The following is a 17,533-nucleotide window of genomic DNA, read 5'->3' as shown; positions in this document are numbered from 1 at the left end:
AGTTGGAATCTTACATTTCAGACACTTTGATAAGTCTTCACATATCTCGCGCCAAAACTTCTGAACTGGTGGACAGAACCAAAGAGCGTGGATATAATTGTCCGGTGAATTGGTTTGGCAGTGTGAGCAGTTGTTGGTAGACGTAAAGCCCATCTTGAACATCCGATGACCTGTATAGTGCACTCTATGTAATATTTTGTATTGAATTAATTGAAGACTGGGATTTCTAATTAGATGAAAGGTTTTTAAGCAAATCTGAGACCAGAAGTTTAGGGCTAAGTTAACTGATAAATCCGCTTCCCATTTTGCAATAGGAAGTGACATTGATTCATCTCTTTTATTGATTCATCTGTTTACTTTTTTTTATTGTTTTATGTGGTGGAAATGCGGTTTTCTAATAATACATGTAAAATTAGAATTCCTGCTTCGTCTGCTGTCAGTTATCGTTTTGTAAATGATGACCACAGAAAGTAAAAAAATCTAGTTTTATCTTGCCTGTGCTGATGATGGAGTGGACAAAAGGATCTGCACAAATACATAGAAAATCAACATGAGGACTTTGGAATCATTTGTCTTTCACTCTGGCTGCTTTAGTTCTCTGTAGAGATGTTTACAGCATCCAGATGGCTGTTATGGCTGTCTGACTGATCCATGACTTCACCTGAGTTTTTCAGCCTTGACCCTTTTCTACACCTTGATTATTGCATGTCAGTTTGTCCAGGAGAGAGCACCCCAGCAAACAGGTTTCCTATTTTCTTCCTGGGTTACTGAAAATAATGGACCATCTGCACAAAAGAGCATCAAGTCAGTTCAAAGCAAAAAAGCAGCACATGAGTGCTAAACTCCTCCACCACAGGAGGTACAATGATCTGGCAGCAACTAAGGCCAACCTTCAGCCTAAATAGTCCATCCATCCATCCATCCATCCATCCATCCATCCATCTTCATCCGCTTTATCCGAGGCCGGGTCACGGGGGCAGCAGCCTAAGCAAAGAGGCCCAGACCTCCTTCTCCCCAGCCACCTCCTCCAGCTTATCCGGGGGAACACCAAGGCATTCCCAGGCCAGCCGAGAGATATAATCTCTCCAGCGTGTCCTGGGTCTGCCCCGGGGCCTCCTCCCGGTGGGACATGCCTGGAACACCTCACCCAGGAGGCGCCCAGGGGGCATCCTTCTCAGATGCCCGAACCACCTCAACTGGCTCCTTTCGATGTGGAGCAGCAGCTGCTCTACTCTGAGCCCCTCCCGGATGGCCGAACTTCTCACCCTATCTCTAAGGGAGAGGCCAGCCACCTTTCGGAGGAAGCTCATTTCTGCCGCTTGTATCCGCGATCTCGTTCTTTCGGTCACTACCCACAGCTCGTGGCCATAGGTGAGGGTAGGGACGTAGATCAACCGGTAAATTGAGAGCTTCGCTTTTACACTCAGCTCCCTCTTCACCACGATGGACCGGTGCAGCGTCTGCATTACTGCAGCTGCAGCCCCAATCCGTCTGTCGATCTCCGGCTCCCTTCTCCCATCACTCGCGAACAAGACCCCGAGATACTTGAACTCCTCCACTTGGGGCAGGAACTCATCCCCGACCCGGAGTGGGCACTCCACCCTTTTCCGGCTGAGAACCATGGCCTCAGATTTGGAGGTGCTGATCCTCATTCCCACTACTTCACACTCGGCTGCGAACCGTTCCAGTGTGAGCTGGAGGCCCTCACCCGATGAAGCCAACAGAACCACATCATCCGCAAAAATCAGAGATGAGATTCTGAGGCCACCAAAGCGAAAGCCCTCCGCCACTTGGCTGCGCCTAGAAATCCTGTCCATAAAAATTATGAACAGAACCGGAGACAAAGGGCAGCCCTGGCGGAGCCCATCACCCACCGGGAACAAGCCCGACTTACTTGCAATGGTTGTATAGGGATCGAATGGCCCGTAGCAATGGGCCAGACACCCCATACTCCCGCAACACCTCCCACAGGACACCCCGAGGGACACGGTCGAATGCCTTCTCCAAGTCCACAAAACACATGTAGACTGGTTGGGCAAACTCCCATGCACCCTCAAGTATAAAGAGCTGGTCCAGTGTTCCATGACCAGGACGAAAACCGCATCGTTCCTCCTGTATCCGAGGTTCGACTAGCGGACGAACTCTCCTTTCCAGCACCCTGGCATAGACTTTCCCAGGGAGGCTGAGGAGTGTGATCCCCCTGTAGTTGGAACACACCCTCCGGTCCCCCTTCTTAAAGATGGGGACCACCACCCCGGTCTGCCAGTCCACAGGTACTGCCCCTGATCTCCACGCAACATTGCAGAGGCGTGTCAACCAATTTTCTCAGTCGACGTCAGCAGCGCTCCGCCAGCACTATACACAGTGCAGGTAGAGCACCGCTTTCCCCTCCTGAGACGCCTGACGGTTTGCCAGAATCTCTTCGAGGCAGTCCAAAAGTCTTTTTCCATGGCCTCTCCGAACTCCTCCCACACCTGAGTTTTTGCTTCAGCCACTGCCTAAATAGTAGCTAAGGTAATTATCACATTGCATACAGGTGAATGATTCTCCATCTGCTTCCAGGTATAAAGGAAAGAAATGTAGATGAGCCACGAGAAGGTTGCTAGAGACATGTCGACCCCACAGACAGAGGAGAGAAAGAGAGTAACAAATGTTAAACTTGGAAAAAACGAACTCAACTGAAATCTCTTTACTTTAATCTGAATTTGATCAAATTTTCCAACACAGCCAGACTTTGACGAGGAGGCTTTGATGCAGGGTTTCCACTCACCTGACAAACACTCTGTCCCACAGCAAGGCAGCTCAACTCACTAGGCAATATTTACTTTTAAGGGAATAGTATTATATTTGAAATTCATTTTGTTTTCTGTGTTCTTTTTAAATGTACTATAAGAAGTTTGTAGTGCAGTAAAAACATCATGGTCCTGGGTTTTGGGTTTTGGACTGAGGATGCCTTCTGATTTCTTATTTATTATTTGATGTTCTATTTTGTTCTTGCTTTGTTTCTTAGTTCATTGTTTCATATATCCCTATTTCAGTTAATATCCTGCTTAGGATTATTTGGCTTATTATGTTTGTTATTTAAACAAAGAGAGGCAGGCACTCCTATCTCTTTAAGAAGCTGATCCATTGCTTGCAGACAGGAAAGCTGCCATGTGATATCTGGGAAATTGCTCGGGGGAGTGTTACTGTGCGTTTATGTGGTGTGTCGACTGACCACTGTGTAACTGGCGCCATAACTCTGTGTGTAATCTAGGCAATCCAGCTGACTATCTAAGAAGAGGGACTGGTACTAAAAAAGTCCTCCAGTCTTCAGCAGTGAGGTGGACCCTCACACACAAAGTAAGTTCCTGTTTCTGCTGTAAAGTGAGATGAAACTGAGTCATGCACTAGGATGAAAAATACCATCTGTTAGATATGCTTCTCTGAACCGTTTCATTTGCAGTAACACATCTAAAAAACTGCAGTCCTCACCTGCCTTAGTTAACGTCAAAACTCACGAATCAACAATAATGTCAAATAGAAAACCTTATTGTCCAAAAAGAACACATGGTTTCAAAGAAAGACAACCATTCGGCATCACAATGGGTCCAAGGGTTTCATCACCTAATGGTAGTGTTGGTGCCAGTGCCTAGCCTGGAGGGGTCTGCTTGTCCCTGAGTGGATATGCCTCTCCAGACTGACCCAAGACCAAACTGGTCATGAACGATGTAACAGGCAGCATAACATTCTCCAAAGCTTCTCCAGACCAGTCAGTTACATGTGCTCATGGTGAACATTCTCTCACCTCTGAAAAGCACAGGGCGCAAGTGGTAGACCTGGTGCTCTATTCTGGTCTTCTGTCAAAAATGCCAATCGATCTCCATGGTGCTGGGCAGTGAGCACAGGGGCCACTAGAGGACATCAGGCCCTCAGGTCACCCTCCTGACATCCTTTCCTGATTTTCTGGTGAGAGACAGTGACATAAGCGGCCTGTTGGAGGTGATTTTGCAGGGCCCTGTTACTACAATGCTAATCCTGTTATACCAATCATGCTGATGGGTTAAGGACCTTCTACGGCCCGTCCAGCTCTTCCAGTGTAACTTCCTATCTTCTGGACTCTCTTCCATGCTCTTGAGGCTGTGCCAGGAGACACAGTAAACCTTAAACAGTGCCATGTATTGATGTGGTATCTTGGCAGAGGTGGACTACCTGTGCAACTTCTGTATGGTCCAGATATAACCTCATGTTACCAGTAATGGGCCAACTGGGTCTTTACCTCACAATATAAAGCAGCTTGAGGCCAGTGTTGTTGTGATTTGGTGCTATATAAATAACCCAGCCCAAATGTCAAACTATTGGAAAAACAGTCAGAAAAGATGAGGAGGGAAAAATGTCATGTTGCCTCCACCTGTTTTGGGGATTGACTCATTGTTGCTCCTCTAATGCACTTGTTAATTTCATAAACACCAAAGTAGCTGAAACTGATTAACAAGCTCCTCTGCTATCTAACTGACCACATCAATATCCCAGAAGTTTAACTTACTTGAAGCTGTACTCGGAGTAAAAAATATTCCTGTATTTCTTTTTCAGTAATTATATATCTGACCTGATATTTCAGGAGACAGATCACTCAAGGGAAGGAGGAGCTGTGTCTACTGTTGTGTCAGCACTTGACTCCACCCATTTGTCTTGAAGCTCATACACAACCGTGAACATGATTTAGAATTCAAATATCAAATGTGATGATGTTCAGGGCCTCAGCCTCATAAACATGACACTGACAGAGCATCATCTCAGTGCCCAACAACAGGAATATACACAAGAACAATGGGGATTTATTCTGTGTTTGTGTTTCCAGACATCAGCAGCACAACCACAGAGCAGAGTCTCCAGGATGTCTATGTAGAGTTAAAATCCAGGTTTTAATATTGAACCTGAACCCTCAAACCCAATGTGAAAGACTGTTTGTCCTTAATCAATCTGATGCTCAGCTAGCAATAGGAAAAATATGTTTTCATAAAAAACAAACTTATTAGTGCACCAATATTTCACGGCAGGAAAGAATTTAGGAATCATTTAGAACCTGTCAGGTTAAATTGTGAATTATAGTCCCAACAGAGAAAACAGTGGTTGGAATTTTGATCTTGTTATCTTTATATGTAGGATATGTCTGCAATGACCTCTTATAATTATTGATTTCATCAATAATTATGTTTCATCCTGCATTGTGATTCTGACACTTACTAGCCCATGACCTCCGATTAGCATATAGTCTTAGGGTGCACAACGTGGAGTGAAACCAGGAGCTGGTGTTTTTCTTCTGTGGTGTTTGTGGGCTCCACTTATATATTGAGGGAGCTTTCCTTAATGAGCTGATGCAGGTTATTAGTCGGGGGCTGGATGGGACCAGTCCCTTCGGATTCTTGATGCTTGGAGATCAAGACTATCTGGCCTTCATTTAGCAGTTCTGGGTTCATCTCACCCATTAGTGAGCTCATTTATCTGTGCTGCCAGACGCTCATGGAGTGTCATCATGTCCCAGCATCTTCACTGATTTATCCATTAACTTTTTACAGTGTAACACCATCACCATTTTTAATTTTGTGATGAATTTTCAGTCAATGTACATCAATCAAATTGCATGGCACAATTCGGAGTGCATTGTTTTGTTATTTATTTTTTTTGGATGTCAATTTGTCATGTTTTAACAATGTGATCTTTTATGGTAACATGTTTTCATGTCATATTCAGCATCAACATTTTTCTTTGTTGTCTGTCTGGAGTATAATGTGTAATATTGTCAATGCCCCTGGGATGTTCATGGCCAGTCGCCTAGCTTGAGACCTCAGAATTAGGGAGATATTCAAAAGGGCTGTTGGGGGGTGGGGGGTATACATATACATATATATACAAAAAACTTTTGTTTACAATGTTTATTTATTTGAAAAAAATGAGTTAAATGTCACCGTTATTATTGTCCAGCCAGAACCAGCGGGGGTGTACAAATTCAGAGGCTTCGTCCACCTGAGGACCTTGCCTTCGCGGTCTAATTGGGACGGATTTTCGGGATTGGGACTGAAATTCGGGATTCTCCCCGAAAAATCGGGAGGGTTGGCATGTACGCTTGGGGGTCACTCTACCAAGTGCTCCGATTACCACTGGGACCACTGTTAACTTCACCCTTCATACATAGGGAGAGGAAACAAACAAGCAAAAGATGGCACAACAGATAGAAACGCAGGTTTGTCCTCTAACTCATCTGGATTGCCGAATATCAACATGCATTTGACTGTGCCAAGTCTCTCCTCTCTCCTCTCCAGCACCCCTGTACTGGCTGCTCCTGACTTCAGCAGGGCCTTCAGGCTGGAAGTGGACGCAAGCACTACTGGCACTGGGGCAGTACTGCTACAGGATGGAGTTGATGGCATCAGTCACCTAGTTTCCTACTTCTCAGCTGAGTTCAAACCTCACCAACTTAACTACTCCACCATTGAGAATTAAACACTAGCCATGTTGCTTACTTTGCAGCATTTTGACTTTTACATAGGGTCAACCACAACTCCTGTTATGGTATACCCATATGGAAAAGATATATATAAATTTTATAAAGTTTGTATCTGTCTTGTGTGAAACTTGTATAAAAAGCATATAAGTGTGAAAACAGATATAAGATCCCTTAAAAAATTATATAAAGAAACTTGTATGTTTTGGATACTTACTAAAACAATGTATGAAAGTAATGCGAAAGTGGCCACTTTCATGAGTAAATCATGTAAGCCTTATATGGTTTACTCATGAAAGTGGCCACTTTCATGAGTAATCACATATAAGTTTTTACTATTTCTTTTCCGTATGGGTATACCGAGCATAACCCTTTGATATTCCTGAAGCACATGTACAACCACAGCCAGAGATTGATGAGGTGGGCTTTGCTTGCTCAAGAATACAATCTAGACTTCAGACATAAGAGAGGTGTGGACAATGTAATAGTTGATGCACTTTCAGGGTGTAGCGTTAACCTCCCTGATGAACATGGTGGTATGTGTTAAAAGAATGTCTGTTTTACTTTATGTAAAATTTTATGTGGGGGTGTTGTGGTCACTGACCTCTGGTGGCTCTCCCTATGTGAGAGAGCTTTTTCTCATTTCTCCCTCTGCTGTATTCCAGCTCTGCCTCATGAGCCGCAGCTGACATGTGTTGCAGCTCATCAGCCATGGCATAAAGACTGCGTCTCTAACCGCCACACCCCTTCTTCTTCTCCCTCCCCTTTTTGCCTGAGCTGTTAGCTGCAGTGGTTTAGGCAGCGGGCTGTAGCTGCGTGTGGGAATTTATGAAACTTGGCGTAACTTTGGTTTTTCTTTCAGTGAGTAATGGTATGCCTTTACTGAGATAATTGTGAACCACAGCAGATAGGGGTTCTTTGCCATTTTTGTTTTGACTGTTTCTCCTGTTTTGTGGCTAGACAAGGAGCACAGCCATTGTATTTTGTTTTCTGATAGAGAGATCTTGGTTTGTCTTTTAGTTAGAAAGGAGGTGTTTTGTTTGTTGTTTTGGCCTTGAAGACCCTGACGCGTAGAGCTTCCCTGTGTTTATTTTTGGGCCTAATTAGTTCTGTGAAATAAACCATGTTTTAATCACATCGACTTTGTGGTCGTAAATAGTTTTCATTACACTTTGTGTTGCCCCCAACCCAGTACTACTTCATTTCTAAGTGGGGTGTAACAATGAGAAGCAAGCTGAGTTTACCAAGTTAATAATAAAACCTTTACTACTTGTGTTCATATGTGTGCTATTTAAAAAAAAAAAAAAAAAAAAAAAAAAAGAGAGAGGTGATCATATCGCTTTAAGAAGCTCAATTATGACTTGCACACAACAATGTAGTCATGTGATATGAGGGAGGAAAGAAGAGCTGCTCAATAGGAAACTGCTCAGTAAGTTCTGACTACATGCCATAGTCAACAGAACAGGAAGATTGTCTAAGAAGAATGACTGTTACAAAAACCATCCACTCTTCAGCAGTGTAAGGTCCTGCTTGCAATGAAAAGTTACATGAAGGTGAGTCATGTACAAGGAAGAAAGCACGCTGCTGTTTTTGTTAGATCAGCGTCACTAAAACTGTTAACAGTTATTAAAAGATTCACACATGGTTGTGGTAGTCTGACGGTCTGGGGAGGCTTTGCTGCTTCAGGAACTGCACAACTTGCTGTAACTGGGAGCAAAATTTATCATTCTACCATTTTTTTAAAATTCTGAAGTTCAGTTCATGCCACCTCTAAAGGGCTACAAATTTAATGTCACCGAGTGAGATGCTTTGGCATGATCTTAAAGGGGCCATTCATCCTTAAAACTTTCCAATGATGCTGAAATAAAGAAAATCATAATTTAAAACCTGCAATTTATGTTTATTCTGGTTACATTTATATAATTATAAAATTTGTTGTAGCTGAAATAATTAAGTGTCACAAATATACCCCTCCCCACCCAGGAAGGGGCAAATAATTTTTCATGACACTGTTTCTATTCAAATGACTTTATGCTTAAATTCTTCAATAGGCATGATAACATCAGAATTGGTGTGATAGAGATTTTAGTATTGTCTAAGCACTTTACAGGTTCAGAGTTTAAATGTAGTATTTGCACAGTGAAGAATATCACTTGTTGAATAGTAAAATAAAACAGCTGTTTTTTCAAACACAGCAGCGTGTGTGTGTGCAGAAAGATCGGACAAGAGAACTGTGCCTTCTGCTCTGCCAGCACTTCATTTTGACTGCCCATCTTCAAAACACAAGTTCCTGCATAGCCATAATCAGGACTTAGGATTTAAATGCCACACTTGATCATGTTCAGAGCCTCAGCCTCATGAACCCAACCATGATAGAGTCATCTCAATGTCCAAGCAACAGGAACATATACAAGAACAATGTGGGATTTATTCAATGTTCCTGTTTCCAGAGGTGAGCAACAGAGACAGAGAGCAGAGTCTCCAGGATGTCTATGGAGAGTGAGCAGCCCAAAGATCCTAATCCACATTTGAGTACTGAACTTGAACCTTCAAACACAAGGTTAGAGACTTTTTGTTCTTAATGGATCTGATGGTCAGCTCACAATGGAGAGAACAATGTTTTCATTAAGGACAGCAATTGTGCACAGATCAGTTTAAATTATGAATTAGAGAAGTCAGAACTGGTACAACAGTGGTCGCAATGGGATCTTCTCACTTTTGTTTATAGGATATATTAATACTCTCCATCCAAGTTTGGGGTTTACTGCCCTGAGTGTTCCAGTTATGAGGACCTCTGGTGCCTTCACTTTTCACATCTTCTTTAGCTCATGTCTCAGCCTTTGCTGTTTCTCAAGCTTCTCATTCTCCTTCGTCTTGATGTTGCTATCACTCGGTATAGCTACATCTATCACTACAGGCTTCTTTCTCTGCTTGTCCATCTATGTGTGGTTGATTGCCGTCACCAGATTGCTTTTCTGTATCTGAAAGTCTCACAGGATCTTATTCATTCTCACCCACCATCTTAACCTTGGGACAAGCACATACTCTGCACAGATGTTCCTGTATACTCTGTATGTATGCACTACCTGCTAGCATCTTGCACTCAGCTGTTATGTGCTGGATTATCTCAAGGGCATCTCTATACAGCCTGCATTTGGGTTTTTTGCTGGTGTGGTAGACCACAGCCTCTATTGATCTCAGACCCAGAGCTCGTTCCTGTGCTGCCACAATTACTGCTTCTGTGCCATCTATGATAGTTTCTCTCCTTGCTCCTTTTATTTTACAGGTTCATGCTACCTGAGGTATTCACAAAATATGCGATAATTTGTGGCCATCTTTCTGATGTACTCATGGCTCTTTCTCGTTTCATCCTGGATAGTAGTTCTGACACTCACTAGTCGCTGGCCTCCTTCTTTCCACTTGGTGTATAGTCTCAGGGTGCTGGATTTTGCACGTAACCCTTCAGGGGCTTTCTAGTCTTATTGTCAGTGGTGTCTATTTTCTTCTATGGCCAGCTTATTGTCCAAGCAGGGCATCTGATAACCAGCAGGGTGTAGCTGTCCATTATTCTTCCCATTAAGCTAACGTCTCAGGACTTGCCTTACGCTTCAAAGGTATAGCCTGTGGGATTCCACGGTACTTATAACTATCCTCATTTTCCGCAATGTAATGCTTCTGGTAGTACAATCCTCTCAGTTCTGACTAACTTACTTCTCCTTATTACTACTTTAATGGTTTCTGATATTGTTGCTCCTAGTGGTGGGGATCAACAAATCAATGTCTCATTCACTCCTGGCAAACAGCTTGATGTCATCCATGTAGAGATGGTGGCTGATCCATGACCAGTCTTGTTAATGATCTGGCTGAGGGCTATCAGAACTATCCAGAACAGCAGTGGGGATAGAGCATATCTTTGTAAATGGTGATAACTAGTGATGGCCCGCTTGAAGCTGGCGCTCCGGAGCGTGTGTTGAAAAAAACAACACACTGGTTCAGAAGCACTGTGTCGAGGCTTGCTTCGTTTGGCAAAAGTCACGTGACCAGTGACGTCCGAAGCTTCATTACGCACGTAACTGCTTCGGTACCTGATTCAAACGGATATAAGGAAGTGAATCATCCACGGGATTCGTGGAGTGTGTTGATGGTGACAGAGAGCGAAGAGGTGACCATTCCACTGACAGATATGGAACCAGCAAGGAAGAGAGGACGTTCTGGCGTGTGGGAATATTTTGAGTTGATTTCGGTCAATCGGGTAGGTTTGACAGCTTTGTGTTCTTGTTTGCCTCTGTTTTGCATTTGTTTATTTTGACTGAAAAGTTCACAAACCTTGTCTTTACACACACACACACATATACATATATATATATATATATATATATATATATATATATATATATATATATATATATATATATATATATATATATATATATATATATATATATATATATATATATATATATATATATATATATATATATATATATAGAGAGAGAGATCTATCTGTGTGTGTGTGTGTGTGGGGGGGGGGGGGGGGTAGTGTGCATAAATAACACTAGGATCACTCCATGTACTACTTAGGTTCGGTGCTTGGTCTGTGACCAGCAGCTGGCCTACAACAACAACACCTCATCGATGCTGAGGCATCTCCGTGCTAAGCACAATGCGGTCTCATCTACGAGTACAATGACAGTGAATCCAAGCATTCATGGTATGGACATCAACCATTATTCAGTCATTCATTCATTCATGTCTCACATCACTAGCACAAAATGTCACTAATTGCGTTTGACTTCACTTTCTGGGTGAGAGGATGCACTGGTTGGTGGTTCTTCCGCTTCCTATGTAATGTCCGCAGGCTATTGGTAAGATGGGAGGCCCATTTACTTTATCCCACAACACATAATAACCATTGAACTACCTGTGAATACTGGCATTAAAGACTAATCAACTTATACAACACAGTTAAGCCTATTTCCATCCTCACATTCAAATGTTTTTGTGTATTGAAGGGATCATGCACACAAATCCCACTCAGACCAGACAGCAGGTGGTCGATGCTGCTTTGGTGAACATGATCGTGAAGGACTCGCAGCCCTTTTCCATTGTTGACGATGCTGGTTTCAGACAGTTTGTTGGTGTCTTGGACTCAACCTACACAATCCCCACCAGAAAGGCTCTAAAGGAAATGGTGGCGGAAAAGTTCAAGGAGGAAAAGGAGAGAGCAAAGAGAGAAGTGGAGAAGGCTACAGCTGTCAGTCTCACCAGTGACATGTGGACATCCATTCATATGGATGCCTACTTGGCTGTGACATGTCATTTTGTCAATGAACAAGATACACTGTCCACAGTGTTGCTAGGAGTGGGACATTTCTCCAAGGCACATACAGCAGAAAATATTGCTGAGGTGAAAAAGGTTTTGATGGAGGAGTGGGGCATCCAAAATAAAGTCAGATGCCTCGTCACTGATGCAGCACCAAACATGATTACCTCATCTAAAATATTGAAAGTGCGCCACACAAAGTGCATTGCACATACTCTGAACCTCATTGTGAGAAAATCAATTGACAACACGCCTGGGCTTGAGGAGATCAGAGGTAAGGCATGTAAATTGGTAAGCTATTTCCGATCTAGCACAACAGCAAAGGAGAAGCTCTGCCAAATGCAGCAGCAGATGGGCAGATCATATCTAAAGCTCCTTCAGGAGGTTGATACCAGGTGGAACAGCACATACACCATGCTGCAGCGTCTGTATGAGGAGAGAGAGCCAGTTAGTGCTGCCCTTGTCTCAATGAGAACAGATCTCACACCTGTCACTGCTGAGGACTACCACTCATTTAAAGAGTGCCTGGAGGTGCTTTCTCCTTTTTACACAGCCACTACTGAACTTTCTGGAGAGCAGAGAGTATCTGGGTCCAAAGTCATTCCACTTGTCTGCATGCTGCGGTATGCAATTGCTAAAAAACAACCTCAAGTTCTGGATGACAAAGCCCGCCAGCTGTGCATGAACCTCACAAGAATGCTGGGTGAATGTTCGTCTCACTTGGAAACAATGAGTGTCATGACCATTGCTACCCTGCTTGATCCAAGATTCAAGGCTGTGGGGTTTTGCAGTCAGACCAATGCTCAAGCTGCAGTGAGACGTCTGACTGCAGAATGTGCCACCATCATTGAAAATGAAAAAGACCAGATCATGCCCGTCCCCCTTATCCCATCTACCTCGTCACAGCCAGAGCCAGCAACCAGTTCTGCAACTCAGTCAGGTATGGCTTTTGTTGACCTGAAGTCCATAACACAATGACAGGGTTCCAGCATATTCTAAAAATGTCTCAATAGTAAGAATATGCTTTAATATCCCAAAGTTTCAATTCCGTTATTGGAAATATGTGACTATTAGACGTTTCTTAACAAAACGACAATCTGCTTGTCGAAATATAAATTTCATTAGATATCTTTAGTAACACTTACAGTTGAATATTCACATGTGATGTCATTTTAAAATACATCTGGAAATGTCAGTCTACAGAATGTGCAGCTATTTAATTCCATTAGTCTTTCAGGTGGTGGGCTGTGGGATTTGCTGGACAGCCATATGGTGGAGAGGCAGGTGAGGAATGCCACAGCAGATGCCACAGTGGAAGTACAGAGGTACATGGCAGATCCTTTGATTCCCCGGACAGAGGATCCGCTCCACTTCTGGGCAACCAGGAAGAATGTATACCCCCATCTTCATAAACTTGCTTTGCAGTTTATGTGCACCCCAGCATCATCCGTTCCATGTGAGAGGATCTTCTCTAAGGCAGGGGAAATCATATCCAAGAAAAGGAACAGACTCAGTCCTCGCACAGTGGAACAAATTCTTTTCTTGAATAGAAGCCACACAAGATAACCTTAAATGCATCATGTTATATGATTATTTGTATGTGACAAATAAAATTTGAATTTGAATTTGAATCTGAATTTTTGTATTTCACATGTTCGCAAGGATTCCCCCCACCCAGTTCACAATCAGCTCTTTCCCCAGTTTCAAAATATATCAGAGATGTAGCAAATATCATATGATCTATAAACAGATTTGTCCAGGTGTCCAGTGGTTAATTGCTTAGTACCTGGAGGCAGGACCTCACAGCAGAGGCATGCGCCATACTGTGTTGTATGTTATTATATGTATTTTGCATGTATTTTATTTACCAACATAAAGAAGTGACAGGCAAAGAAATACCACACCATGATGCATGTTTACATAAGAACGGTTTATTGATTACATCTACCCATTAGACTAATGATGGCCCGCTTGTGTAGAAGCACTGTGTCGTTTGGCCAGAGTCACGTGATCGGTGACGTCCGAAGCTTCATTCCGAACACAAGTGTTTCAGTGGTTTACAGGCAGGTGAATCATTCGCGGGATTTTGAGTTGATTTTGCTCAATTCATTTTATCTGCCGAAGTGAAAAACCTGACATGTCCAAAATCATGTTTTCATAATGGAAATGCCATTACAGCATATGACTTTAGGAACACTTCTATGTGAATTAAAGCTGATGAAGACTACAACAATGTATTTGACACTATACGTACATTACATTGCTACAGTTTAGACAATCATTTTGTTTATTGTTTTTAGGTGATAGTCTGCAGGACCCAGGAATACCTGCATATCTACCAGCTTGCAGTGTGGTTCCTGCACTCCACAGCCTCTTCTGTTCCATGCAAGTGGATTTTCTCCAGGGCAGGAGAAACTATTTCTAAGAAAAGGAACAGACTCAGCCAGCGCACAGTAACACTAATCCTCTTTTTAAATGTAACTAACAAAAGGGCTACCTGACATAGATCATGTTTTTACTTTGCAAGTTCTTGATTAGGGATGGGTTTTGATTATTGCCTTTCTGATTACAATCCATGCTAAATTGAATAAAGTGATATTGATTCATTACAATCCTGTGTCGATTTGTGAATTAACGTTATTATGCCTGAAACGCCAGCATCTCAGCTTAAACCTCCCAACATGTCGTCAAACACCATGCAGCTAAAACAGTAACTGGGAGCAGGTTTACGGATTCTGCATACAAACGTGAACACAGAGCGCGGACCCGACGCGTCAGAGTCAGATTTTGGTGCGTCGTCGGGTCCGCGCTGTGTTTGCCTCTTTTTTTTCCGCTGGCTTCTGCAGCTGCAGGTTTCATAACTCTCTGTTTACATCTCTAATTAAGTCTCACATGTGTCAGCTTTCTTTTAATAGATACAAAATTATGGATATATACTGTTAAATGATCAGAATTGTAATATTTCTGACTGGGGCAAAACTTTCCAGATTCCAATCATATTGAATCGGATCCTGTATCGAATCAAAATGATTCTACAAATCAGTGACGATGCAGCCCTACTCAGCTTCCTAAGCATTTTCCCTTTCCAGTTCACAATCAATCCCACCCCTAGGTCAAAAATATGTATAGGACAATTGGCCTAATCTAATATTTTGTATGAACCTGTCCAGCTGTCCAGTGATTGAATGACAAGTAGATGGTGGAAGGACTCCACAGCAGGGGCATACTCCATAATGTGCTGTGCGTTATCATATGTATATTATATATATTGCTCACTTATTGTATTTACCAACATCAAGGAGTTATGAGCAAAGAAAGGCCACACCATAGTGCATGTTTAAATAGGGAAAGTTTATTGATCAACATGTATTACGCAAATACGCATTACATTTTTTCAGCCCCCCAATCGAGACAACAAAACCAATTACATGTTCAAAGCAACGGAACGGTGGCCCAATATCGGAGAGAACTCCACTCTTGAGTGAGCAGTGATGATTGAGCAGTCCGTTTTATTTTGCAGATTCAAGCTGCTCTTCAAAATATTCGCCACCAGATGTCACCGGAGAGGACTGTGTTGAAAAGCTTCGAGTAATGAACCATTTTTCGATACAAGCTTCAGTGCTTTGGAAAGTGTTTTGCTGGTTACCTCTGTGGTGGCCATCTTGTTTTCCCAGTAAAGAAGAGGCCTGCCTCAATTGCAGCTCTTTTATAGGCCAGTCTGTATTAAGAAGGCGTGGTCTTTAGAGTATTTAAAGGGAGGAGGAAATGGATTGGGAGCCATTTTGAGAAGTTGCTGTCTGCGTGTGCATGATGTTGGCAAGAGACAATAAAACAATTACTTCAATTAAGATAGAGTGAAGTCTGATGTTTCCCTCACCGCTCCTCGCGGCGTAACAGGGTTGTTTGCCATATCTACATCTAATTCCCGATGAAGGCTCTGACTTTATTGTCTTTTGTACTGGTCATAATCAGAATAACCTTTATTTGACTAGTGAGTCAATTTCCTTGTTTGTGTGCACTATAATTTTTCTTCATTTCCACAGCCACAGACAGCAAGTTGGAGCAGCTGTATACAAAGTAAGACTGAATATCTGTCTGCTGAAGGGCTTATTTATGAAAACTATTTTTTGGTGTTTTGTTCAGATATTAAATCAATATTAAATTCTTTCTTTGTTCTTGATTGTTTTTCTTATCTTTCAGAAGATGCTGGCCTTCAGGAGCTTTTAGATGAACATAAGATCGATCTCAGGAAGAAATATAAATGTGTGACTGAAAGAGCTGATGAAACGGGCAGTGGAACTGTCTATCAGGGAATCTATGCAAAGTTCAATATCACAGAGAGACAAATTAAAACTGTTTATACCCAGCACGAGGTGAGGCAGCTAGAAATGGCTTCCAAGGAGAAACCCATGCATGACACTCAAATCAGGTGCCAAGACATTTTTGAAGCCTTACCTGAACAACAGAAACCCATCAGAGTGGTTCTGACGACTGGTGTTGCTGGAGTTGGAAAAACATTCTCAGTACAGAAGTTCGCTCTGGACTGGGCAGAAGGTTTGGAAAACCAAGACATTGATGTGGTGGTCTTGCTTTCATTCCGGGAGCTGAACGTGATCATAGATGACCGGTACAGTCTTCTGGAACTGCTTGATGTTTTTCATCCAATATTACGAAAGGTCACAGCAGAGCAACTCGCTGTTTGCAAACTTTTGTTTATCTTTGACGGCCTGGATGAAAGCAGACTTTCACTGAATTTCACTAAAGTGAAGCTCATGTCTGATGTCACACAGAAGTCATCAGTTAGCGAGCTGCTGACAAATCTCATCAAGGGGAATCTGCTTCCCTCGGCTCTCATCTGGATAACTTCTCGACCCGCAGCAGCCAGTCAGATCCCTCCTACATGTGTTGACAGGGTTACAGAAGTACGAGGCTTCACTGACGCCCAGAAGGAGCAGTACTTCAGGAGGAGATTCAATGATGAAGAGCTGTCCAGCAGAATCATCTCCCACATGAAGACATTCAGCAGTTTCCACATCATGTCTAGAATCCCAGTCTTCTGCTGGATCACTGCTACAGTTCTGGAGCACATGTTGACTACAGGGAGTGCAGAATTATTAGGCAAGTTGTATTTTTGAGGAATAATTTTATTATTGAACAACAACAATGTTCTCAATGAACCCAAAAAACTCATTAATATCAAAGCTGAATGTTTTTGGAAGTAGTTTTTAGTTTGTTTTTAGTTTTAGCTATTTTAGGGGGATATCTGTGTGTGCAGGTGACTATTACTGTGCATAATTATTAGGCAACTTAACAAAAAACAAATATATACAGTGGGGCAAAAAAGTATTTAGTCAGCCACCGATTGTGCAAGTTCCCCCACCTAAAATGATGACAGAGGTCAGTAATTTGCACCAGAGGTACACTTCAACTGTGAGAGACAGAATGTGAAAAAAATTCAACCAAAAAAAATATGAGTACTATGAGGGACATAAAACACGTCCACAAAAACTGATGGAGACTGATGAGCAAGATATTCTGAAGCTGGGAAGCCTGGCATTTGAACATCTAGAGAAAGGAAACATTGTGTTTTACCGAGAAGACATGGAGCAACATGATATCAATGGTGTAGGGGTCTCTTTGTACTCAAGAGTCTGTACAAATGTCTTCAAAAGAGAATGTGGTATCTTTCAGAAACCAGTCTACTACTTTGTTCATCTGAGCTTTCA

At 42.5% G+C, this 17,533-nt stretch overlaps 1 protein-coding gene across 1 annotated transcript; it reads left to right on the top strand.

Moving 5' to 3' along the window:
* Positions 1-11,137: 11,137 nt before the first annotated feature.
* LOC113009496 (zinc finger BED domain-containing protein 1-like) lies at positions 11,138-12,624 on the top strand. Its single transcript, XM_026147806.1, has 3 exons — positions 11,138-11,195; positions 11,497-12,510; positions 12,599-12,624. Exons 1-3 carry the CDS (start codon positions 11,171-11,173, stop codon positions 12,622-12,624), a joined length of 1,065 nt encoding a protein of 354 aa, XP_026003591.1. The 5' UTR covers positions 11,138-11,170.
* Positions 12,625-17,533: the final 4,909 nt, after the last annotated feature.

This window comes from Astatotilapia calliptera, chromosome 17 (assembly GCF_900246225.1).
Source record: "Astatotilapia calliptera chromosome 17, fAstCal1.2, whole genome shotgun sequence".
Classification (NCBI taxonomy): domain Eukaryota; kingdom Metazoa; phylum Chordata; class Actinopteri; order Cichliformes; family Cichlidae; genus Astatotilapia; species Astatotilapia calliptera.
The sequence above is the reverse complement of the archived record's forward strand: the minus strand, read 5'-3'. Positions and strand labels throughout refer to the sequence as shown.

What these genes read in the sequence shown, in the direction of transcription:
- LOC113009496 (XM_026147806.1), top strand. Translation starts at nt 11,171, where the DNA reads ATGACAGTGAATCCAAGCATTCATG. An exon ending in AGTGAATCCAAGCATTCATG is followed by an intron (nt 11,196 to 11,496) that starts GTATGGACATCA and finishes TGTGTATTGAAG; the next exon opens with GGATCATGCACACAAATCCC. An exon ending in GAACCTCACAAGAATGCTGG is followed by an intron (nt 12,511 to 12,598) that starts GTGAATGTTCGT and finishes GGGGTTTTGCAG; the next exon opens with TCAGACCAATGCTCAAGCTG.